Below are 26,187 nucleotides of genomic sequence, written 5' to 3'. Positions count from 1 at the left end.
AAAGGTACATTACTGGCAACAGGAGGGACTTTTCCTCTTTGGAAAAATATGCACCAGAATGTATGTTTACTGCATTGTGATTTAACTTTCCACTGTGTGCCATGGGATTGTTGTGTTCCAAAGAAGGAAACCGAGTATAAAACCACTGCTCAGATACAATTCTCTTGAGCTAAACAAGGATGCAAACTGAAAAGAAACTGCTGCAATTTTCACGTAGAAAGTGAAAGATTAACAAAAAACAATGAGAGCACACACCAAAGTGCCTTGGACTGAGTACAATTTTAATACAACCTACATGACAGACATTTCCTTGTCATATTTTTCCAACTAAGAAGAATCAGTCTTTTTGTAAGAAACCCAGCACTTGTCTGTTTATAAATCTTTATGCATCAAGTGAGTGCAGCACAGGTCCTCCCCTGCAATGCAGATATGTAAAATTCAGCAAGAGTATTTCCAATACCTACTGGCTGCTCTAGGGATGAGGGTCTTAATAAAAGACCTGGTTCTCAACTCTGGTAAGTAGCCCCACTGAAGTCCATGTTGTTACAGAGTGTAAAACTTGTGTACGTGAAAGGAGGCGCAGGCCCAAGGCATTTCTTCTTTAGGCCCCAACCCTGCCTTGAGCTTTGCCCCGACATACTTGTGTGGTTCTCAGTGCAGGAGTGGGCCTCTTACAGTAAGCTCTTTGAGGCAGGGATCTCCCTTCCTGTTTTACAGGAAGCATCTGGCATACTTGTGTGTGATGCAAGTTAACTGTTAAGAAAACACCAGCAACAATAGTGTACAACACAGAGAGATACAAATGGCATTTTCTATTCTAGAGTAGTGATTGGCAACAAAGCATTCACTATTACAATATTAGTTGCTCAAGATAAATGCTGATTTGGACCATGCCACATTGATCCTCTGCCCAAGAAAATCTGCAATAAACTGTGCACTGGCATTGCAAATTTTGGCAAATTAGGCCCTCAGGATTCCTAATCAGTGGCTCTTTATCTCATCTAAATTATATAATGAATTAAAAACGATGGTGGCTTTGGCTTCTTGAACTGTCAGGTGGTTAGTCTAACTCAGATCCTCAAAAGTTTTGAGGTATGTAACTCCCATTGAAATAAATGGGAGTTAGATACAAATGCTCTAGGCCATTGTGCTTACAATGATTCTCCCAGGTCCTTTCCTGGCACCATTCAAGAGGGGAGACTGCAACCTTAGCTATGCCCAAGACTCGTACGCAGGCTGTCACTTCTCCTGTATTAGGACAGAGATACAATCTTGAGAGATCAGTCAGCATGTCCTCCAGCACGGAACAGACAAAAACCAATACACAATAGTTAAAAAACAAACAAACTGATGTTGGTTGTTAGCAATAGAGAAAACAGAATTTTACATGTGTTTTGATTTTTAAATATAAAATGACTGAGATGGGTGGGGACTATGCAAATTTCTTTCAAGTGATCCTAGATGTCAGTTATATATGAAAAGTGATATTGTACAAACAATAAAATTACTCTAATAGTTAAATTGGATCAAACATGAGCTGTGAGTCAGGACACTTGGGTTCTAATCTAGCCCCTGACACCAACTTGCTATGATATCTTGAACAAGTCACTTAGACCTAGATCCTCAAAGATATTTAGGCAACTAGCTCAGATTGAAATCAATGGAAGTTAGGCACGTAAATATCTTTGAGGATCTGGGCCGTATGCCCCAATTCAAGAAAGCATTTTAACACATGCTTAAGTCCAGCCCCGATTAAGACAGCATTTAAGCACATGCTTTACTTTAACCACGTGCTTAAGGACTGTCCTAAATAGAGATGTTTTCCTGAACTGAGGCCTTAAAATCTGTCCTCCTCAGTTTTCCTGTCTCTAGAATGGAGTTATTAAAGATCCGTGAAGTACGTTAAGATCTATAGAAAAAAAATACTATTAGTAATAGACCATGAGCCTGCTGATTTTTCCTTTTAAATATCAAGTTTTCTTGGAAGGCAGATTTGCCCATACGCTTGTTCAGCACTCTGATTTCAGGGCATGTTTCAGCTCATACCATATAACATTAATTAATGTGAATGTCTGGAAATTATTTTTCTTCAATCTTTTAAAACAGGGGAGGGCAAACTACAGCCTGCAGGCTGGATCCAGCCCATCAGGGCTTTCAATCCAGCCCGCAGGATTGCCACCTCATGGTGCAACGGGGCTAAGGTAGGCTCCCCGCCTGCCCTGGTCCTGCCCTGCTCCTGGAAGAAGCCAGCACCATGTCCCTGCAACCCCTGGGGGAGGGAGGGGCAAAGGGCTCTGTGCTCTGCCCTCACCTGCAGGCACTGTCCCCCGCAGCTCCCATTGGCCAGGAACGGGGAACTGCGGCCAATGGGAGCTTCAGAGGTGGTACCCACAGGCCAGGGCAGCGTGCGGTGGAGTCACCTGCCCCACCCCACCCCCAGGAGCCATTGCCGGACATGCTGGCCACTTACGGGAGTGGCACGGGGCCAGGGCAGGCAGGGAGCCTGCCTTCGCCCCACTGCATGCTGCTGCCACCCTGGAGCTGCTCAAGGTAAGCAGCACCGGGCTGGAGCCCACATCCCGAACCTCTCCTGCACCCTACACCCCAACCCCTTGCCCCAAGCCCGCTAACCCACCCCCGCATCCCCTCCTGCACCTCAATGCCTTGCCTGAGCCCCTTCCTGCACAGCACACTTTCTCACACTTCCTCCCGCACCCCAACCGCCTGCCCCAGCCCTACATTCATGGCCCTGTATACAATTTCTCCACCCAGATGTGGTCCTCGGGCCAAAAAGTTTGCACATCCCTGTTTTAAAAGGACCAAAACCAAAAGTTCTCAGATTTGCTCTACATACATGTATAATGAGGCTGCAGAGGACTGTATAAAAGCACTGTGTAAAAATACCAGAATATGCAATCCACCTCAGATTTATGCCATGTGGATCATACTAGTACTGTCCCAAACAAAACATCCTTTCTGGCCCTAATCCACAGCCCACTGAAGTCAATGGAAAGACGGTCATTGGCCATAATGGACTTTGGATCAGACCTTATATTTTTAAAGAGATTTACAGTAATGGATACTGACTGTTCTTCCTACACTGTGCAAAATGGTGTTCGCACTTCAGCTGACTGCATCCCAGCACGGACAAGATTTAAAATGCATTCCTCAGTGAGAGTGAAAAAGTTAAAAGGATTAAAAGATTTTGCTAGAATCTTCAGCACCAATGATTATTGAGGCATAAGAACAACATGCTCTAGCCAGTGCTTGCTACACAAAACATACTGCACTTTCTTTGAGATTTAAAGGCTTTGTGAAGCATGTCAGTAGAGTTGGAGGTCAGTTTGAGTGGCAAAAATATTTGAGATGGAATCACAGGATCTTTTGCTTTGTGAGTGGATTCAGACCTAGGATACAAGGACAAAGTGACTGTTTTAGGGCTTGTCTCCACTTATTGGGGGATCGACGTGCGGCGACTGATCCACTGGGAGTCGATTTAGCAGGTCTAGTGAAGACCCACTAAATCAACCGCTGATCGCTCTCCCATCGACTCCAGTACTCCATCGGAACGAGAAGCATAAGGTAAGTTGATGGGAGAGTTTCTCCCGTTGACTCAGCGTGGTGTAGACACCGCAATAAGTCGACCTAAGCTGGAGTTGTGTAAATTAGGTTGACTTAGCCCCATAGTGTAGCCCTGCCCTCAGTCGATGCAACGGGAGAGTGATCGGTGGTCAATTTAGTCGAAGACCCGCTAAATCGACCCATGGTGGATCGATCACCGCATGTTGATCCCCCGGTAAAGTGGAGACAAGCCCTAACAGCAGACACAGTTCTTTGTGTATGTGAGTGGTTTACCTGTATGTATCAGAAAGCAGTAATGAAAACCTTATAAAAATCATGTTTTTTCTCATTCTGCTGAACAGTAGAGTGCAGCACATTCTTCTATCCACACTTTGCCAACTGTAATTGTGGACTGCTCTTTCCAATTAGCACCAGAGTGTTTGGGTCGTATGTTGTATCACACCAATCTCACATCCCCAGATGGAATGACTATAGTATACTGGATGAGTCCTGCAGAGTTAAATGTGTTTATGGCTGGACACCTGGCCATGGTAATGCCTACTCCATTTCTAAAACCATTAATTCTGGTCATGTTGATATGAAAATTTGGATACTAGGTGGGAGGTTTGGTGTGTTTACTGGCCTGTGAACATCCAGAGTGCACGTCAAGCTCACAGTTATTGCACAGCAGTGCTGGTGTTGGAATGCTGGGGTGGGGGGTGGGGGAGGAAACCAGAAAGTTTTGTGAGTTCTATATCTTTTTTCCAGTGAGTTCTTAATAGAAACAGGTTCTTCCACTCCCTCCTTCACATATTGTAATAATTCCATCAAAGCAAGAAAAGGATTTGAGCTGGATTTTTCCAAAGGAGTGCAATGGAAATAGGCTCAAAATCTCAGCCTTATTTCTTAGGGGATCTGTTAAGAGGTATATTTTAAGAAAGAGTACTATGGTTTGCCAGAAGCTGGGAATGGGAGACAGGAAATGGATCACTTAATGTTTACCTGTTCTGTTCATTCCCTCTGAAGCACCTGGCATTGGCCATTGTTGGAAGACAGGATACTGGGCTAGAAGAACCATTGGTTTGACTCAGTATGGCCGTTATTATGTTCTTATGGTTTAATGGACTGAGCACAACCCTGACAGCTGAGAACTTTCTAATCGAAGATGTGAAATGGATTTTTTCTGTGGCCATGAGCAAGTCATTTAATGTCTCTGTGCCTGTTTCCTCATCTGTAAATGATTCTTGATTATAGTGCTCGAGGAATGCTAGGCACACCACAAATACTATGTATTATTTCCTTAGTTCACAGGGTTTGAGAAGGCTCAGATTACATTTGCCAAATGGTATATGAGTGCTAAGTTTTATTATTGTATATACAAGCAAGAGGTCAAATCCTGATGTCCTGACTCAGTTTTTACCAAGGCCTTGTAGTGCTAAGAACTGTACGAAACAAGTTAAAAAAAAAAAAAAAAAGGAATGGCATTGTGCCTATTCAGCACACAGAGAAGAAGAGAAATCACAACCATGCCTGCAATATGGTTCATTCTGGGTCGAGATTCAGCCCTTGAAAGTTACACAGTGAACTCTACATTTCAAACCAGACAAGGGTCTGGAGATATAATGAATTTGCTCCCTGCCCAGTATTACTGGAAGGCAGATGTTGGTGTTTAATATGTAAAAGGTCATTTATTACACACTTCTGTCTCTGAGAAATATTGGAGAGACACTTAATGAGAAAGCAGTACATGCAGAGCTATGAGATCATTGCACAGAGGAGTATCATTGGTGAGAGTTAAATTGGGGTCTCTGTCTTTCCAAAGCAGCATGTGCATTGTCATCAGCCTGAAAGTGCAATTCAATCCAGCATGCAGTTTTCTCATACTAAATCACCATTGGTGTGTATCATACTACACAGATTACTTATGACTTTAGTCTATTTCTGCGTCGAGGTCAATAGTTGGATGCAAAGCCCATTGTGAGTGGCTGGTGTGACAGATATGGCAATTTCCTGAAATATCCTTGACAAACCTTGTTGAATTATAGTTAAGTATTTTAGAAGTTCACTGTATTAAAAATGCAAATGTTGATGTATTATTGTAGGATTGTATGTAACATCTCTAGGATGTAAAACCTGGGAAGTGTTAAGAGCTTCATAAGACTATTTGAAACAGTGTCCTCAGACTTTTTAAGCTTCATCCTGAGAAGAGGACCTGTCTGCTGATCACCTGTTACACGAGGACAAGATCAGAGGCCCAAATTGTATAAAGGAGGGACCCTCAAATTCATGAGGGAACTCTCAGATTCAGGGAGACTGGTTCTGAGCTAACAGCTGTCATGAACTTGGATCACAGAAAAACCCCTTGGTGGGGTTTGAAGGTCTGATCACTAACCAAAGCCCTTGTTGGAGTTGGGATGATCTCTGATAATACTGTTAGCACATATGTAGGTTCTTGATTGCTTTAATATGTTTTCTGTGGAATGGTTTCACCTTAACAATATATGTGCTTACTTAGAAAGAGCTGTGTGCTAATTTGTAACTGTGGGCAATGATGCTGTTCATCAGCCTTCAAAGAGTAAGCAAAGCACAGACACTGGCTGTTTAGGCAGTCTGTCTTGCTGGAGATATCACACTGTAGGCAGAGAGTCATGCAGCCTGGAGAAACTCCATTCAGGAGGGAGAGATGTGGGTCTCTACCCAAGAGAGATGACCACTGAGGAGCTGAGTGCCTAGGGCAGGTGCCCTTGCTGAATGTGGAGAGGGAATACAGGTGCAGTTGCCCTGAACTGTGACAGCTGGTTTACAAGAGAAGTTAGAATTTTTCAGCTGGAACCCCAGTGGGTCACATCGAGGTCACTTTGCTTTTTTTAGTGTTTTACCTAACTCACAAATCTTCAAATATTACAACATTCCCCACCACACACCATTGCCTCCAGAATATTTCAAGTGGGGTATGTGACAAATGGATATTGTCTCACAGTGTTATTTATAGGTTGCTGCAATTGTACTTCTGGGGCCTTAAAGCCTTTTTAAAAGACAAGCCCCGACCCTCAGAAATTCACAATCGAAGAGCCTAACCCTCAGAGATGCTGATCACCAGCTTCACCAAGAATTGAATCCCCCTCACAGTATCCAATTCTCATGGCTTGATTCTGCTCCCACTGGAGTCGGTGCCAAAACTTCCACTCTTTCAGTGAGGGTGGAGAGGAAGGGATTGTGGGATCATGCTGGTACAGGGCATTGTTCCCAAACTCTTCGCTTGGGAGAGGGCTGCAGAAGATACGTTAACACTGGGCATTCTGGCTTTCATCAGGAGTCAAAGAGACAGTCAAAGAGCTTAAGGCCAAACCATCTAGTCTGACCTCCTGTGTATCACAGACTACCAACACCACCCGGCACCCACATATTAAATCCAACATCCAGACTTAGACCAAAGTATTACAGCCCTCAGGAGAATAAACTGTAGACTGTGAATCTATTGAGTGCCATTAAGCAGAGAACAAGAGGGAATGTGGTGCTCCCTTGCTTCATCCCCTTTCACTCTTCCCTTCCTTCATATACAATGATGGAGAAAAAGGAGAGTAACTTGGAGAGAAAATAAAAAAGGTGGAGTCTAGATAGAGAGAAGAGGGAGTGGATTTGTTGGGAAAGTGTGGGAAGTAAATATGAGGGGAATGTGGGTTAATGAGAAGGGGAAGAGACTGAGGAGCAGGAAGGAGAAAGAAAAATAAAAAGACATTCTTAGGGATGAGAAAGTCATAGTATCAACCACTTCATTCCTTCAGGAATAAAAACTCCATAAGGGAGAGAGTTGCCATGGTCAGTTATAAAGATAAGACAACACAAAGCTTAGCAAAACTGTAGTAGATTTAGGGTTTCCATTTTATACTGGTATAAATTTAAAGTTATGCCTGCTGTATTGTGCTAAAGATATTCCAGATCCTCAGTCAATGGAGCAATCTATGCCGATTTACAACAGCTCAGGATCTAGCCCTTGTTAGTTATTCCAGGTTGGAGTTCTCAAAAATTTGACATCTGGCACAACAGGACGTACAAGAAATGCAGCGAAGCACCACTAGTATCTTTCACAGGATTTGCTGAGGTTCATACATTTCATAGGGCTGGACTTGGTGCATTGACTTGGATCCTGCTAGAAAAATTCCACTGCATTGCTTTTTCCTCTTCCTGCTATTTGGGCTGGCAGGCCTGTGAAATTAAGACATTCTCCTTTAGTGCAATATACAATATAAGGCTGCATTGGGTTTGTAATAGACTCCATGAAATTGAAAGCAAAGTAAGAACAGAATATTTACAAAGGACTGATCTATGAAAAGGAAAATAAGGACAACCTGAGAATCATAGACCGGTCAGCTCGACTTTGGTACCTTTGGCACAAATATGGAGCAATAGATAATGCAGCAAATAATCAATTTGTAAGCACCTAGAAAATATTAAGATAAGTAACAGTCAACATGGATTTGTCAAGAGCATATTATGTCAAACCAACCTAATAGCCTTCTTTGACAGGGTAACACACCTTGTGGAGGATGGGAGAAAAGAGTAGATGTGATATATCTTGACTTTAGTCAGGCTTTTGATACTGTCTAACATGATCTTATTATAAGCAAACTAGGGAAATATAACCTATATGAGCCTACTATGAGGTGGCTGCACAACTCCTTGGAAAACCATACCCAGAGAGTAATTATCACTGGTTCAAACTGCAAGGACATATTGAGTTGGGTCTGCAGGAATCTTCATGGATCTGGTTCTACTCAATATCTTCAAAAATGATTTGGATAATGGCACGGGGAGTACACTTATAAAGTTTGTGGATAATACCAAGCTGGGAGGGGTTGCAAATGCTTTGGAAGGTAGGATTAGAATTCAAAATTATCTTGACAAACTGGAGAAACTGGTCTGCTATAAGTTGGATGAAATTCAATAAGGAAAAATGCAAAGTAGGTAGGAAAGAATAATCAAATGCACAAATAAAAAGTGAGAAATGACTGCCTAGGAAAGAGTACTGCAGAAAAGCATCTGAGTTTTATAGTGCATCACAAACTAAATGAGTCAACAATGTAACATTGTTGCAAAAAAAGCGAACATCATTCTGGGCTGTTTTAGCAGGAGTATAGTAATCAAGGCACAAGAAGTAATTCTTCCACTCTATTCAGTATTGATCAGGCCTCAACTGGAGTACTGTGTCCAGTTCTGGGCACCACGCTTTGGGGAAGACGTTGAGAAATTGGAGAAAATCCAGAGGAGAGCAACAAAAATGATTAAAGATCTAGAAAACATGACCAATGAGGAAAAAGTGAAAAAAATGGCTTTGTTTAATCTGGAGAAGAGAAAACTGAGACGGGGCATGTTTCAAGTACATAAAAGTTAATAAATTGTTCTCCCTATCCACTGAGGACAGGACAAGAAATAACGGGCTTAAATTGCAGCAAGAGAGATGTAGGTTAGACATTAGGAAAGAGCTTCCTGTCAGTGTTGTTAAGCACTGGAACTAATTATGTACGGAGGTTGTGGAATCCACGTGATTGGAGGTTTTTAAGGGCAGGTTAGCCAGACACCTCGTCAGGGATGTTCTAGATAATACTTAGTCCAGCTTCAGTGCAGGGGACTGGATTAGATGACCTACTGAGGCCCCTTCTAGTCCAACATTGCTATGATTCCATGATTGCACCTGCTGAAAGATCAAAAATTTGCTTTTGAAATGTTAATGATCACAGCTATGTGGGAAAACTGAAGCACTGCATTCAAAATATTTGTTGGAATGTTCTGTTCCTCCCGTGGGGCCTACCAGTTGGACAGAGGTGGCTTGAAACAACTTGGAGAGGACTCTTAAAAGGTCCACAGACTGGGAACACAGCAGGAGAGGCGTGCTAGGAGAAATATCTCAGGAGACAGATTTTTTTTTTTTAAGTGCTGCGTTGCTGCCCTAACTGATCAGGACAAAAAAGTGTACGTGGAGTTAAGCACAACTCCCGGGCTGCCATTTTGGCACTTCGGAAAATCACTGAAGCACTGAGACTGCAGTGAACAGCATTAGCAGGATAGTTCCTACCAGCATTTCTGACACTTTATTCACCACAGCACTAGGTTAGAGTGGCTCTGGTTTTAGAAGATTGCAAGGGCTAATATGGGGATGCTAGTACACCAGGGTGAAATTCACTTCTATCCAGCAGGATAGGATAAGGATTTATGCACTATGTAAGACCCATGTTAAGGGCATAAATGGGATGTGGGCTTTGCAGGCCCTCAGCATTGGGGTGAATTTCCACCCCAAATACAGAGTAAAGAAGAATTTTAATTGAGTTAATCACAAAACCAACATCAGATAAAAATACTAAACTTTCCCTAGAAAGGTGCCCTCTATTTAAAGAAGTGCCTGGCAGTGTTTTAGGATATAAAAGATGTCCTTGGTTTTGGATTTGATTCCCACTGTCAGTTTGGCATGCACGTATGTAAGCAAAGTTCATGTCAGCAGTGCTCTAGTCACCAAGAGCAGCTCTTCTGAATCATATTCTGGCTAGAAATAGAAGAATGTAATTTGGCAGAAGGTGACTCTGCATCTGAAAATGAATGACTCATCATATGTCTCCTGCTTTAATCAGCAGGTCTCCCAGCTCTGCTTTTTAAGCGCGCAGTTATGGATCTGAGAACCACTGCAAGAGGGGAGGAGGTGCACTGCCTGCATGTTAATGGATGGAGACATCATGTCTGTATAGGACAGCAACAGGCATAATATCTCCCACGGCACTTCAAATTCTCTCAGGGCATTTTAGGGAGCTCAGCCATCAGTGGCCCTTGTTCTCTTTCTCCGCCAGTGTGCAGAGGGGTGAGATTGTAACTATAGGTATCAGCCCAGGTCTGAGCACATCCCACATTCTAAGCGAACACCTGAGGATGTCTGCAGCTCTCTCCACTCCATCCCCCAGGAGGTGGTTGTATTTGTTGTGTTTAACCTCCCTTCACTCTACTCAGCCATGCCCCCTGCTGAGGTATGGAGTGCTTCTGGCAGCACCAGCACTCCCTCCCTCCTTGAGTTCATGAGAAACAAATACACCTCTACCCTGATATAACACTGTCCTCGGGAGCCAAAAAATCGTACCACATTATAGGTGAAACTGCGTTATATCAAACTTGTTTTGACCCACCGGAGTGCGCAGCCCTGTTCTCCCCCCCACCCCCAGAGCGCTGCTTTACCGCGTTATATCCAAATTCGTGTTATATTGGGTCACGTTATATCGGGGTAAAGGTGTAATCGTATCCTGGCTACCCCCTGCACAAGCAACCATCATGTGGCCCTAAGGAGACACTGGGTTTGCTCCATAGGGAACAGTACAACATCAGCACCTACTTCCTCCTGCCATATTGTACATAGCTTTTCATCCACACGATCTAGGAACGCCGTGTGGGCACCACGTCGCCTTCTGTGTCTCTAGGAATAGAATAATAAAGATTAATTAGAGCAATTAAATGACACACAGGGCATGAGAATGCTCCTATGGTCTTTGATGGGAGGATTGAAGAACCAGAATCTCAGAAATGCTTACCCATCTGAATCAGGGAATAGGGCATCCAAATGTCTATTTAGGCACATTTGTATGTGAAATCACCTTATTTGCTTGTGCAAATATTACAAGTATTACTTTTAAATAGCAAAACTATTGCTGCAAATAGATTTGGTACAGATGATCTAATGTCTCTCATCATTACACAAGAGGACAACTTCATAACTCGGGGCATCTGCTACCCATACAATATCTGTGTTCAATACAATCTCCATTAACATTAATGGGAGTTGAGTGCATGCACTGGGAGCAGAGATCCTTTTATGTTTAGAGACATTTTAGCTTTAAGTGCTTGGTTTATGTTTCTAAGCCTTCCCAATATCATTCCCTCCCCCACACCTTCGGAAATAGTCAATGTCTTGCACAGGGAATATGACACCCCCCTCACCCCAGTAATGAACTTCCTTCCACATGGTCCCCCTAGCAGTTTGAAGATATAAGGGTATGTGTCATTGTCATGTGCTGTATTGTATAATTTAACATTAAGGGCTTAATTTTCAAAGCAACCCCAAGATAATTATCCTCCCAATTCCCACCATGATCAGTGGGAGTCCCACACCTAACCCCCCCACCAAGTACAAACTACATCCAGGGATGGGGAAGAACCCGACAATCCATCTACTGAGTCTCCTAAACTTTCCAGTAGCCTGGTGCCCTCATTAGCTGCATCAAAACTACCTACAAAGTACCTAAGGGCCTGATCTGAAGTCCACTGGAGTCCAACAGAGAGGCAGGGAGCTTGGCTCAAGGTTCAACTAACCGTAAATGAAGCAGACTTCGGTGGCCAAGGGTTCTTTGGCAGAATTAGCCTGGATTCCCATTTGCATTCACAAGGCTTGTAAGTAATGAATCTCCCCTTGGTGTCCTTTTGCTTGTCTTTCAATGGCTGAAGTCCATGAACTGAAGAAGTTAAGTAAACAACATGCTAGCAGTTATAAAACAGGCAGTCTGTGCTCTGGAGTTATATCTTACATCACTATCACCAGGAGCTCTAGGATCATCGGGGTTTGGAGAGCCGTAAGCCAATGGAAGTTTGGGAGAGCGTCCCAGAAAGAGGAGTATATGAAATGCATAAATGCATAACCCTTGTGAACTCCCTGCCTGTCCCATTGCTGTAAATGTTTGATGATATTAATGTTTTACTGTACAGGGTATAGATGTATGGTGGCCATAACTATTGTATAATTGATGACAAGAAACATGTGACTTGAGAGCTATGGCAATTACAGTAAGAGAACTCTTCCCATGTTCCATCTGCTTAATATAAGATAGCACAAGCTAACTCTGGGCAGAATCTGCATAAGGAAGAGCACATACATTGAGTTCAAATCCACAGATGGCAAATTCTAAGCCTCAGCTGTGCCATGTAATTATGGCTCTGCATTAGAAGCGCGTGGAGCTGCAGTGCCCCTGGGGAATTCCTCCCTGAACTTCCCCACATGCAGGCACCTGCAGCTATCCATCTCCAGGGAGTCAGCCTGCACTCCTTCTGGGCAGGCCTCATTCAGAGGGCTGGTACGGAGGAGCAGAGAAGCCTGGCCCTGCTTCCTCACTGCACTCGGGGGTTGTGGATGCCCCTGCAGGGTGGAGAAGAAGGATCAATCCCTGTGCTCCCCCAAGGGCAGAGACTGCAGTTGTGCCTGTCTATTATGCAGACCATGCAAGTGATTCAAAGATCTCTTGTGCCCTCTCCCCCGCCACACACTTTCACATGGGTCAGGCACAATCTGGCTCTAACAGTGAAATCTGGCTGATTTAGGAACCTCTATCTACAGTAAATATATGTCTAGAAGCAATTTATCCATCTGCTATTACTTTCATGCATGAATGCTACTCCCAAACCCAGGATGAGGACCTGACCCTGCCCTCATGAGGTATTCTGAGACAATGAGATGATGTGCATGAGTCAGGTCTGTGCGACAGGTCCCATATGTTAATTAGGGGAATAAACTTTAATTTGTATACTAATTGTCCAAACATATTGGCATTCAGTGCCTTATGCTTCATTTGACCCTACTTAACCTCCCCTAAGGTCATTTACTGCACAGCCATATTCCTACCCTCTGAAGTTACCACATCAATAGCTAACTTCTACAGTACAATGAGTTTGCATGCCAACAAAGACTTACTTGCATTTAAATGTTGAGATTTGAACTTTAAATTGAAAGGGTCTCTGGAGTAACTTGTCACAAAGTCTGGTATATTAGTTTCATACTGCACAAGACAAGGGAACATTGCAATGTCAGACATGTCATCATACTAAAACCAAGAGTCAGAGAAGTCCTTATGTGCTGAAATTAGATAAAGGGCAAGATATACCCGTACATCAAAATAGCTTTAATGGCTTTTCAATTCATAAAACAAAAGATTTAGGGTTAGATCTCCAGCTGGCTAAATTGGTATAGTGCCATTGACTTCAATGGCTCTACACCAGCTAAACATCTGGTCATTAGCTTATTTGCCCAGAGATAAACTCTCTGAGGTAGGAACCATCTTTATATTCTGTTCATACAGCATCTAGCACAGTGGGATCCCGGTCCATGGGTGGGGCTCCTAAGCACTACCACAGTATAATTAATAATAGCCGCGCAGCATTTTTCCACAGAAGGGAGTCCAGGTCCTAAAACAGCTAAGGATGAGGAGGTCTTGGAGTCAATACGTTGAGCTCTCTGTACAGAGGGAGTACTTAGGACCATCCTCCATCAACCCCATTTAGTTGACCTAAGGAGCATCATGAATAGACATCTTGTACTAGAGCTGGTCAGGGATTTTTCAAACAAAATGGTTTTTTTCAATCAAAGAACGCTGGTTCATTGAAACCCAAAACTTTTTGCAGAAATGTATTAATTTCAACGCAACTTTCTCAGGTCCAAGATGGGGTTTCTGATCATGGCAAATTTTGAAACATCTCTGTTTTGTCAATTTTCAAATTTTCAAAGAATGGGAAACTGTTTCCGACGCTGCTGTAATCTGTACTCCAGTGAGCATGTTTAAGGGAATCCTGTTGCTGGAGAACTAAGACTTGCTAGAAACAATGCTCGAACAAAGCAGCCAAGGAGCTTCAAAGAGATGCTTTATTCGAAAGGATGTATTTAGTAAAAAGGACTCTGGGTTCCAAATAGACTAGATTTAAAATCAACAAACAAAATGTCCTGGAATTTGCAACAAGAGGGCATGAAGATAGCTGATGGTTAGCAGCTTTTGTCTGAATTAATAACCTTTCTCCAAACAGAGTCCTCATGTGCATAGGACAAGATTTGGCCCAAATAAAGTGGACTTAGAAGTCTGCAGGGAAAAGAGACTTTCATTAGGGTGAGCTCTTTCACCTAATTTTGGAGATCCGTGGAAAGCAATGCTAGAAAGGGAATAAGAACATTTCCTTGTTGAAGCCCTGCTTCCAGTTGGATCGCTGGCATGGTTGACTGGGCAGTTGCACACAACAAGAATGAGTTCCTAGGTGTGCTTGCCAAGGGGAGCAATCAGGAAAAGACATTTAAACACACACACACACACACACGGCTTTAAAGGAGGGGAGGGTAGCTTCTTATCTCAGTGACCCCTGGGCAGTGGAGTTTATAATTATGGTCAGAGTAATCACTGTCACAGGGAATGGGGCATTGTGGGACAGCTGCTGAAGGACTGTTAGGGTAGACACATCCCACAGTTTGTATCCTGGCACTGCATTGACTTCAGTAGGTTGACCATGTCTCTATGCCATTCAGGGACATGATTTTACAACATCGCTGTAATGGGATATTTATGTCGTCCAGAGACAAATTTGAGTGCACAAGTAGGTTGATACAGGGTGACTTACATCGACCTATCTTTGTAGGTTACACCAGGGCCTTAGATAGAAACACAAACCAAATTCACAAGTTTCTCAGACCTCCACAAGCTGTAATGGATATAAACATACCCGGGTCTAGGCAATGACATCCTGGTCAGATTACAAATGAGTGATCCAGTATTTTGGAAAAAAATTGGTAACCACAAGGTTTAGTGGTGTCTGGGTTAATGATCTGTATAAGTTATGGGGACATTATGCCTTGGTTAACTGGACATGTGAAAACTGAAATGGTGAGGGCTTGTGCAGCAGAAATAGTCCCAGGGCCAAATTCAGAGATCACCTAAATGGCGGTGTAAACGACAGGCTGGTAATTTGATGAAAGCAGATGTGAAACTATGAACTGATGGAATGTAGTGTAATATACACACCAGTGGGTCAGAATGGAGGACAGCAGAAAGAGCTACTAATAGGAGTATGACGTTAACTCTATTAGCGGCACCTGCTTTCTAATCCTACGGGGCCCAATTCTGCCTTCAGTTACAGGGTACAACTCCCACTGATTTCTGATTAACTGGGCTTTTAGTGTGTAAAAAAGGCACCAAATGAAAGCCATTTACATCCACTTACTATCATATAATCCGCATCAACATTTACCTCACCTCTGAATTTTGTACCTTGTTCTTTTGTCTCAGAACCTGTCAACACTGGAGGTAATATAACTACATCCCTGCAAATTTTTAATGTAGATGCACTGCACTGGTGTAAAAAAGTGACTTGCACTAATGTTGCTTACCTCATTACCAAACTCGTGCAGCTACATCAGTGCACAAGGCCTAACCATCCTGATCCTGATCCAAGGAAAACACAGCAGAACAGGGTGCAAATGTGGCTTTAAACCACTAAAACAGCTCTTCACCAGTTTATGCTGGTCTGATTCTGCCATGGCTTAAAGGCAGCTTTGCCCTGATGGCAATGCACAAAGCAGCCCTGACCCAGGGGAGAACCTGGGACTGAGATTGTAAGGGCTTGTCTTCATGGAGATTTTTACTGGTATAATTATGTCAGTATAATTGTGCCTGTAAAATTCCCTAGGCAGACAAGCCCTTCGTATCTCTCAAACTTGCATCACTATCCAGAAAAATATTCTAGGACTTACTAGACTTGTGCAGTTTGTTTGCCAGTTGGCTGCAACTGTGGTGGTATGATAAAGTTTAGCCAATTGGGGTATGTCTACACAGCAGCTGGGAGAGCGATTCCCAGCATGGATACACGGACATGCACTAGCTCTGCTCCCGTTAGTGCATTAAAAATAGCAGCATGGCCATGACAACACAGGCAGTGGCTGCCTGAGTATAATTCCCCGCAAACCCCTGGGCACAGACTCAGGTGGCTAGCCTGAGCCACTGCCCATGCCGCCACAGCCACACTATAAAATTTTGAACCCACTAACTTGAGTGGGATTAGCATGTGTACGTCTACCTGAGCTAGCAATCACCCCTCCCCACACCCGCTGTGTAAACATACCAGTTCTTACTTTGTAATGAAAGAGGTGCCGGGGCTCAAGCAATTTTTTTTACATTCATAACAGATGCAGCAAGCCCCGAGGTGCCGGGGCTATGAACTGCCAAGTGCTAGAGGGGCTGGGACTCAGCCCTGGCAAGCTTACTGGCACAAATTAAGCACTGAAACATACCCTTAGACGCTTAGTTCTGCATTCCTCAGACTGTTAGAGTGGGGAATCATCACTCCCCCTGGGCCTGATCCTGATCCTGATGCCAAAGGGTGCTGAGGATACTTACCTCTTAGCAGGAGCTGACTCTCAGTGCAAGGTTGGAATCAGGGTGGCCGGGTGCATATGTTTTCTGTCTGTCAGTGGCAGAGGCAGAGATGTGAGGAAAAAGCCTTCCTCTCTGAAGTATTTAGTTGAAGGAAAAAAGTTAATGGAAATCAGTTTTTCACTAGGATTCCTGTAGAATGAAGGTGCTGAAGCACAAGGTGATTTCCCTTGAGACAGCATTCAGTTAGACAATGTTCCTTTGCCAACAAGAAGGGACTGAGGCCAGGTCTACACTACAGGCTTCTGCCAGCACAACTGTGTTGGTCAGGGGAGCTCCGTGACTGTCAAAGCCCCCACTGTAGATGCAGCTATACTGGCAAAGCTGTGTTTTCACCAGTCTAGCTTGTTTCGCTCATGGGCAGTGCTTTAAGTATGCTGGCACAAACTGTAGCTTTGCCGATATAGTTGTGTCTACCCTAGGAGCACTTTGCTGGCAGTAGAGACTATTTAAAAAATAAACGATACAGAACATTTGAGGCGTCAGTTATTGGTCATTACTTAAATACACCTAGTGTAGACGTGGGCCTGAGAATCAGCTTTCAGTTAATCTGAATAAACACAAAGAATAGGGAGATAAATTCCCATGAAAGCAATTTGGCAAAGGAATTTGGCCCTGGGTTATAGCTGTGACTGAAAGAAAGTGGAGAAAACTTATGTATTGTTTTCCTGATAAATGTGACCTATCAAAGAAAACAATAGGGGTCTATGCTGCTTTTTTTGGTTTCTTTGTTAATTATAACAAAGGTTTAAAAGTTTGTTTTGGAGGGAGGAGGAGGAAGTTGCTGTTTTCACCTTAGAAATCTTCTATTTTTCCTGGTTGATTTTTTCCACACTCCTAGCTGACGTAGCTATCTGACAAAACTTTGTAGTGTAGACAAGGCCTTAATCTCACCTGTTGAAGCCATTCCACTTGGTATAAAATACTTGAATAGACCTTAGGTCATCCGCACCACCACAATGTCTGGTTTGTGATTGACATTTCAACCTCTAGGTGAATCTAGCCTGAACAACTGAAATGATTCATTTCTACATTTCCAAATTCTTTTCTTTTTTTGTTTTGACCAAAGCAATTGGCCAAAATTGACATGAATTCACAAAATGTTTCAGTAGACCTGAATCTGCGGGCTTTTGGGGGGGGGGGGGGGGGGGGGCGTCGGAGGGAGGGGGGAAGGGAGAGTTTTGGTTGAAAATTTTCACCCCATTCTACTATATTGCAAATAAATAATAAATACAAATAATAAATGTGAGAATAAGCTTTCCCCTCCAGTTAGTTGGGCAATTCAGACACTGCTGTTGGAGACCAGACATTGCAGCCAGTAAGGAGGAAAAATCATAAGGTAAGGGGGACTGAATTAGTCATGAACTAGTCATATTCATATTTTTTTATTTTAATCTCTTATGCAAAATTCATGGAGAGCTCCAAAAAGCTAGATTCATCAGGGAACCCCTGTGCTTCCAACAAAGCTTTTCAGAGACTATTTTTTTCTTAATTATAGCTTGTATCCAACTGGGTGCAGCAAAGTTAGATGTTAACTACTGTACTTCCTTGTTTGGTCAAAGTTTTTGTTGCAAGAGTGACATCTAGTGGGCCTATGTGGTGAGTGGTGTAGCCATGTCGGTCCAAGGATATTAGAGAGAGAAGGTTGGTGAGGTAATATCTTTTATTGGACCAACTTTTGCTAGTGAGAGAGACACAAACTTACACACAACTCTTCTTCACCTTGTCTCTCTCACCAACAGAGGTTGGTCCAATAAAAGATATTACCTCACCCATCTTGTCTATCTAGTGGCCTAAAAAGTTAATTATCATGGATTTTATGGCTAATGAGAGAGAAATTGCTTCAAATAGTCTAGGGGTATGTCTACACAGCATTTTGGAGCAAGCCTCCCAGCCTGGGTTGACTGCATTGGCCACTATCGGAAGACAAGATACTGAGCTAGATGGGCCTTTGGTCTGACCCAGCATAGCCATTTCTTATGTTCCTATGTGCTAGCACTCTAAAAATAAGTGTGTAGACGGTGCTTTGAAGTTGCGACTCAGGCTCTGACACCTAGGGAGAGGGGTGGGCTTCAGATCCCAAGCTGCAACTTCAAAGCGCACACTATACATGAGCGGTAACTTGAACCCCCACCAGGCCAAGTCTGTTGACCTTGGCTGGGAGGCTTGTTCCCACTCACTCCAAAGTCCTGTGTAGACGTACCACTATGGCATACTCTTACATACCTTACCTGCCTAAAATCATGTGGTTTGGGATCTTGGTATATGCCAGTCTTATATTTTCCATTCTCCACAAACATTATATCCACTTCATATGAGCCCACGTGTGGAAACCTTGTGACAATCTTGGGCAACTCTTTCTTCCTTTCCGAAGCAGTGTGGAACTGGCTGGTCTTTATCTTTGGCAGCTGTTGCTTAGTCTCAGTGCTATTGGCCTTCTTCAAATCTTCCTTTTCCTTTTCTAGTGGTTTTCGTGAAGGCCTAGAAGATTTATAGAATTTGTAGCTAAAATCAGGAGGCTGCTTTTGCCATATATCTCTCTGCGGGGTGGCTCGGAGCTGCTGCACAAAACTTTGATTCTGTGCAAAGGCCAAATCCAGGCATGCAGAAAATTTGATTTGTCTTTCAAAAGAGAAGGTGGGCTGTCTGCCTTTGTAGCTAGTGGTGAGCATTATGGGATTTTTCCTCACAGGTATTTTAACCCCTAGAAAAAAAATGCATCTGATTAATGATTGTTTTGCATGGGTTTAGCACTGACTACATATCCAGTGCTGCACAGTATTATTGTAGTTAAGATAAATGAATGTCTGTAAAACTTTGTACTTCATTACATTTCATTCAATATCAGTATTTAGATTAATAATATCATTGGGTGGTTATAGCTGGGAACAGGGGAAGGATGATTTTGTAGTTATGGCACCAAACTGGGACTCTGGAGCTGGGTTCAACTTCTTGCTCCACCAGAGATTCTATTCCATTCTACATAGGTTCCTATACCTCACTCAATCACCGTATATCTGCATTGCCCTGGATGAGTCCCATAGGCCTCAATTCTGTAAGCTGATCTGAACAGGTGAACCCTTAAGCCCACTTACAGCCCCATTAAAGTGAACTGGATATGACTAAGGTTAAGATTTTGTCATGGTTATTTTTAGTAAACGTCACAGACAAGTCACAGACAATAAACAAACAAACAAAAAAATCACAGAAGCCTGTACCTGACTTTTGCTAAAAATATCCATGACAAAATGGGTAGGATCGAGTCCAGGGGGCGGCTGGGAGTTCTAGGGCGGTGGCTGGGAGCTGAAGAGGACAGCTGAGCACTCTGAAGTCCTACCAGTGCCATTGGCGGCTCAGAGCTGTGAACCCCGACCCCCTGCGGAAGATGGGAGCTCCAGGGTCTCCCCACTGCCTGCGGCGACTGGGAGCCCTGGGACCACTGCTGGCTAACAGCTCCAGCCCTGCCGCCCCGGGACTGAAGTGGAAAATGTCACAGAGGTCTCTGGAAGTCATGGATTCCGTGACTTCTGTGACCTCTGTGACATAATCGTAGCTTTAGGTATGAGCACAGGGATCTGTTTGTACATGTCAGCTTGTAAGATCAGGATTTTGATCTTTCTGTGCCTCAGTTCCCCATCTTTAGAATGGAGATAGTAGTGCTGCCCTTCTCCCACCATTTGTTTTTCTGGTCTATTTAGGACTTGTCTAGACAAACAGCATGTGGCAAGCTGGGATGTAAGTCCACAGCACGGTAGCCTAGTGTTGCCAAGTGTCCAGTTTTTGATTGGCACACCCAGGTCGAAAAGGAACCCTGGTGGCTCCATCAGCACTGCTGATCAGGCGTTAAAAGTCCGGTTGGCAGCACAGTGAGGCTGGCAGGCTCCCTGCCCAGCTTTGTGGGCGCCCAGGAAGCTGCCGGCATGTCCGGCTCCTAGGTGTAGGGGCGGCCACGGGGGCTCCATGCACTTCCCCTGCCCCGAGCGCCGGCTCTGCAGCAACCATGGGCTAGGAAGCAATTGGCCTACAAGCCAGAGGGACATGCAAGCTGCTTCTGGGAGCAGCCTGAGGTAAGCGCTACCCTGAGCCTGCACACCTGACCCCTCCTGCATCACAAGCCGCTGCCCCAGCCCTGAGCCCCCTCCTGCACTCCAAACCCCTCATCCCCGGCACCACCCCAGAGCCTGCACCCCCAGTCAGAACCTGCACCCCCTCCCTCTGAACCCCTCAACCCCAGCCCAGAGCCCCTTCTTACACCCCAAGCCCTTCATCCCCAGCCCCACCCCAGAGCGCTCACCCCCTTCCACACCCCTACCACCTGCTCCAGCCAGGAGCCCCCTCCCACACTCCAAAACCCTTGGCCCTAGCCCCCAGCCCGGAGCCCCCTCCTGCACCCCCAGCCCTCACCTCCTCAACTCCTTCCACACCCCAACCTCCAGCCCAGAGCCCCCTCCGGCACCCTGAACCCCTCATTTCCGGATCCAGCCCGGAGCCTGCACCCCCCAGCCCAGAGCCCATGCCCCCTCCCACACCCCATGCCCTGCCTATGATCGGAGCCCCTTCCCACACTATGAACCCTTCGGCCCCACTCCGCAGTGCAGAGCCCCTTCTGAACCCCAAACACCTCATCCTCAGGCCCACCCCAGAGCCTGCATCCCCAGCCAGAACCTTCACCCCCTCCTGTACCCCAACCCCCTGTCCCAGCCCGGTGAAAATGAGCAAGTGAGGGTGGGAGGGGGAGAGTGAGCGACGGAGGGAGGGGAGATGGAGAGAACAGGGGTGGGGCCTAGGAACAGGGGCAGGGCCTCAGGGAAGGGGCAGGGCAAGGTGTTCCGTTTTCTGTGATTAGAAAGTTGGCAACCCTATACTAGTCTTGCCACATACTCAGGGCCGACGAGAGGGGGGAAGCTGGTACAAATTACCGGTGCTCGGCAGTCTGGAAGGGGGCCCGGGGTATGGCTTCCCTCACCCTCGTCGGCCCTGTTTAGCCGGTCTGCCCTTGCTGGGGGGCCCGAAAATTTTTTTTCACCGGGGCCCGAACCCTCTCTCGGCGGCCCTGCACATACTAACTCTCCATGGGGACCCGAGGGCGTATTGACCTACTCCTGTTTCAAAGCAGATTGAAGCACACGAAGGAACTTTTAGTACTTAGCAGCAATGTCCACTCAGACAGTTATTGCGTGGCATGGCAGTGCACTGTAGATTTATAGCTCAGCTTGCCATGCACTACCTGTTCATTTAGACAAGCCCTTGGATTGTAGGTTCTTCAGGGCAGACTCTGTCTCTTGGTATGTGCGCGTACATCACCCAGCACAATGGAGTCTTGATGTCAGCTAGGACCTGTAGGCAGAGTTGGTGGAGTTTTACACCCACTTTGATCAAGTATAAATGACTACATTAAGTGCAAGGCTGAGAAGAATCAAGCCAATGGCCACATTCTCCATCCTGCTTGGTGCAGGAACAGAACTGGGGGCAGGATACAGGCGGCTTTTGTGCCATCTTTGTGATTCTCCACATTCTTGGATCTGCCCACACTGCACTGCTCCGATTTATACCCAGCTGCAATGTCCATCTAGAAACCATTGCATCAACCAAGGATAGCTAGTGTGTAACTGATCCTCTTATAGACCCCTTACACCACTGAAGCGACATTAATCGGTTGACGGGCAATAGTGAATTTATCCCAGTCTCCCTAGTTACAGACTGCTTGGTTCAATCCACAGAGGAATTCCCATTGATCTCAGAGACAGTTGTATAGCTAATTTCCCTTTCTTTTTACATTGTATTTTTAAAAGTAGTTTTTAATGAATTCCTGGAGTCTCAGGCAAAGTTTTGTAAAACTGCATTTGATTTTAATGGCATTGCATCAGGGACTTGGCTAACATATTAGGATACCATTAAATCATAATGTTAAGATTTCCCCCTCTCCCCCTTCTTTCATATTACTAAGGAAGCCTACATAAAAACTGGAACCTTACTGCTTAGCTATTCATCTGCTCTTGCTACTTATTATTTATCTCTTTGAAGTTATAATCTTCTATGACATCACAGTCAGTTACTGTGGACATATCTGCATGAGATCACAGAGGATTATGAGTAGAGAATGGCCCAAGTGAAAACACCAGAGCTGAACCCCCATCCCAAAATCTTTGGAGGCCATTTGACATCTGAAGCCAGGTCAGAATTTTACAGGTAGTATGCATTTAGATTTGAACTCCAGAACTGAACATCTGCAAAGTCAATTCAGAGTGACTTGAGCCCATTCTCAGGACCCTATCTGCATTAAGGAAATTCATAAATATGCTGTGCCAGTTTTGATTTATGCTGATGTGGCTTCAGTGGATAACCTATAAGAGCAAAATTGTACCAGCAAAAGTCATGCTCTGCGCTAGTGCAGCCCTATGCATTAGGAGGTTTTCACCAGTGTAAATCTCCAACGTAGATTTCCTTAATGTAGACAGTGCCCAATTACAACTTCAAGTGAAGGATAAGTAGCGGGGCCAGATGAATTCCCAAGCAATTAAGGTTTCATCTTAACATAAATGTCCAGAGCATTAGGAAGTGGGGTAAGAGAAATTCCTAGACTCCAACATCTGGAGTGGTCTCATTGCAGGTTCCAGTGGACAGGTTCATATTCATTTCAATGCAGGATTGGGTCTCAGATTTATGTCCTGACCACAAGCAAATTATCCTCAGAATATCAAACACTCATCATGAAGCGACTCCTGACCCAAGTGCACAACCTAGGTACCCAGTCTGGGCTTGGGAGATTACTGGAGGCTTGGGCTGAAGAATCTTAGCATCAGGCCACGAGCCAGCAGCATTGCTGCTTCTTCAGGCCTGCAACAGCCCTTGCAACTTTTGCTTCCTCCACTCTGCAGGGCAAATGGAAAGAGATTTATACATTTAAAGGCCAGAAGGGACCATTGTGATCATCTAGTCTGACTTCCTGTATAACACAAGCCATAGAATTTCCCCAAAATAATTATTTTGAATGAGAGCATTTCTGAAATCAAGATTGGATTTTTTTTGTCACTGATGAAGAATCCACTATGTTCCTTGCTAAGTTGTTTCAATGGTTAGTTATCCTCCCTGTTAAAAGTTCACACCTTATTTCCAGTCTCAATTTCTCTAGCTTCAAACTTCCAGCCATTTGGACTTTATTATACCTTAGTCTGCCACACTGAAGAGCTCATTATCAAATATTTGTCCCCATGTAGATACTTATAATCAGATCAAACCTTAACCTTCTCTTTGTTAAGGTAAATAAATCAAGCTCCTTGAGTTTATCACTTTAAGGCAGTGTTTCTCAATGACTAATCCGTGGACCAGCACCAGTCCCTGAGATCTTCCTGATATAGTTTAGGAAGGCAGCAAGCCAGTCCCTGGTCTCAATAAGGTTGAGAAACATTGCTTTAAGGCATGTTTTATAATCCTTTAATCATTCTTGTGGCTCTTCTTTGAATCCTTTCCAACTGATCAACATCCTTGAATTGTGAGCACCAGAATGGATACAGCATTCCAGCAGAGGTCACACTACTGCCAAACACAGAGGTAAAAATAACCACTCTACTCCTACTCAAGATTCCCCTATGATCACATTAGCTCTTTTGGGCATAGTATCACACTGGGAGCTCATGTTCAGCTGATTATCCACTACGTCCCCCCAAAATGTTTTTCAGAGTCACTGCTTCCCAGGATAGAAACCCCTATCTTGTAAGTATGGCCTAGATTCTTTGTTCCTAGTTGTATACATTTACATTTAACCATATTAAAAATGCATATTGTTTGCTTGCGGTCAGTTTACGAAGCAATCCAGATCACTTTGCATCAGTGACCTGTCCTCTTCATTTACCACTCCTCCAATCTTTGTGATCTCTGCAAACTATCACTGATGATTTTATGTTTTCTTCAGGTCATTAACGATGTTGAATAGCATAGGGCCAAGAACCAATCCATGTAAGACCCCAATAGAAACACACCCACTTGATGATAGTTGCCCATTTACAATTACATTATGAGACCTATCAGTTAGCCAGTGTTTAATCCATTTAATGTGTGCCATATTAGTTTTGCATAATTCTAGTTTTTTAAATTTAAATATCATGTGGTACTTTGTCAAATGCCTTACAGAAGTCTAAATATTGGATATCACTATTGCCTTTATCAAACTTATAATCTCTTCAAAAATATCAAATTAGTTTGACAGGATCTATTTTCCACAAACCAATGTTGATTGGCATTAATCATATTTCCCTCCTTTAATTCTTGATTAAAGAAGTCTCATTTCAGCTGCTCCATTATCTTGCCCATTATCAATGTAGGACCGACAGGCCTATTATTTATCAGGTCATCTCATTCTACCCTTTTTAAATACTGGCACAACATTAGCTTTCTTCCAGTCTACTGGAACTTCCCCAGGGCTCCAAGACCTATTGAAAAAATCAGCATTGATGGTTCAGCAAGCTCTTCAGTCAGCTCTTTTAAAACACTTGAATGCAATTTATCCACACCTGCTAATTTAAAAATGTCTAAATGCTGTTTAGGATACTCATGAGTTATTATTGGAACAGCAAGAGCATCCTCATATGATGATTACATCATCTGGCTGTTTTCCGAACACAGAATAGAAATATTTATAGAACCCTTCTGCCCTTTCTGCATTATTATTGATAATTCTACCATTACCATCTAGAAAGAGGATGCAGATTGTCATGGCTCTACTGACCCTGTTCCTCAACCAGCCTTCCTTGTCCCCTCACAGCAAGGCCTTATGGTAGTCAGGAGGTTTGCAACCCCTCTGGTGGGCTCCCAGAGTCCTGCCCAATAGAACTGCAGGCAGGCAGGCCCCATGGGAAGAGAAACAAGGAGGAGAATAGATAATTTGCCTCCTGGTGAGCAACCATCATGTATATTTCACTTGTTTTTAATACTTAACAAAATTCTCCCTAGAATATTCATTTACTTAGAACTGTCTCCTTGTGTATTACAGCCACAGAGTGTTTCTAGGTCCTGTTTTTCAGCTTTAATTGGGCAAAAGGAAGAGGTTGGGATTATCCATAAACTTCACCAAAGAAACAGTCATCACGCTTTCCCTATCGGCTCTGTAGAGTCTGCACTCTTGATTTACGGTGCATGTTTTAGTAGCTTAGAAACAGACACACTTAATCGCCGGGTGCACACAGATTCATACATGTGGTGACAACCACAAAAGCAGCCCCAAAGAGAAGCATTTAACAGAATAGGTTAAGAGACACCACTCACCACTCTGTAAAGTCAGGTTTCTCTGCCCAGCTTCACGTGTTGTATCACACAGCCGGGCTTCTCTTCTCTACAGTGCTAGGGGACGCTGAGCAAAGAGATGAACTCACAGCACATGTTTATTCTGGGAGCTATTTATTCTTTTGTTGTACAAAAGAGCTCA

The 26,187-nt window shown here is 44.0% G+C and overlaps 1 protein-coding gene across 2 annotated transcripts; it reads right to left on the bottom strand.

Annotated features, from left to right (window-relative positions):
- Positions 1-301: 301 nt before the first annotated feature.
- On the bottom strand, positions 302-26,187 carry C2H7orf78 (chromosome 2 C7orf78 homolog). Of its 2 annotated transcripts, XM_005299899.5 has the most exons (7): positions 26,028-26,187; positions 21,994-22,103; positions 18,998-19,470; positions 13,274-13,358; positions 11,905-12,044; positions 10,931-11,011; positions 302-7,767 (listed from the first exon to the last, which is right to left on the bottom strand). In XM_005299899.5, exons 3-7 carry the CDS (start codon positions 19,436-19,438, stop codon positions 7,750-7,752), a joined length of 765 nt encoding a protein of 254 aa, XP_005299956.1. In that variant the 5' UTR covers positions 19,439-19,470; positions 21,994-22,103; positions 26,028-26,187; the 3' UTR covers positions 302-7,749. The 2 variants fall into 2 exon arrangements, with proteins under 2 accessions (XP_005299956.1, XP_005299955.1); XM_005299898.5 differs by lacking the exon at positions 21,994-22,103 and having other exon boundaries at positions 26,028-26,186.

This window comes from Chrysemys picta, chromosome 2 (genome assembly GCF_011386835.1).
Source record: "Chrysemys picta bellii isolate R12L10 chromosome 2, ASM1138683v2, whole genome shotgun sequence".
NCBI lineage: Eukaryota > Metazoa > Chordata > Testudines > Emydidae > Chrysemys > Chrysemys picta.
Note: the sequence above shows the minus strand (reverse complement) of the source record. Positions and strands in the feature narration are given on the sequence as shown.

What these genes read in the sequence shown, in the direction of transcription:
- C2H7orf78 (XM_005299899.5), bottom strand. Translation starts at nt 19,438, where the DNA reads ATGCTCACCACTAGCTACAAAGGCAGACAGCCCACCTTCTCTTTTGAA. An exon ending in ATCTCAACATTTAAATGCAA is followed by an intron (nt 12,045 to 13,273) that starts GTAAGTCTTTGT and finishes TAACTTCTTCAG; the next exon opens with TTCATGGACTTCAGCCATTG. An exon ending in CGAAGTCTGCTTCATTTACG is followed by an intron (nt 11,012 to 11,904) that starts GTTAGTTGAACC and finishes TTCTATTCCTAG; the next exon opens with AGACACAGAAGGCGACGTGG.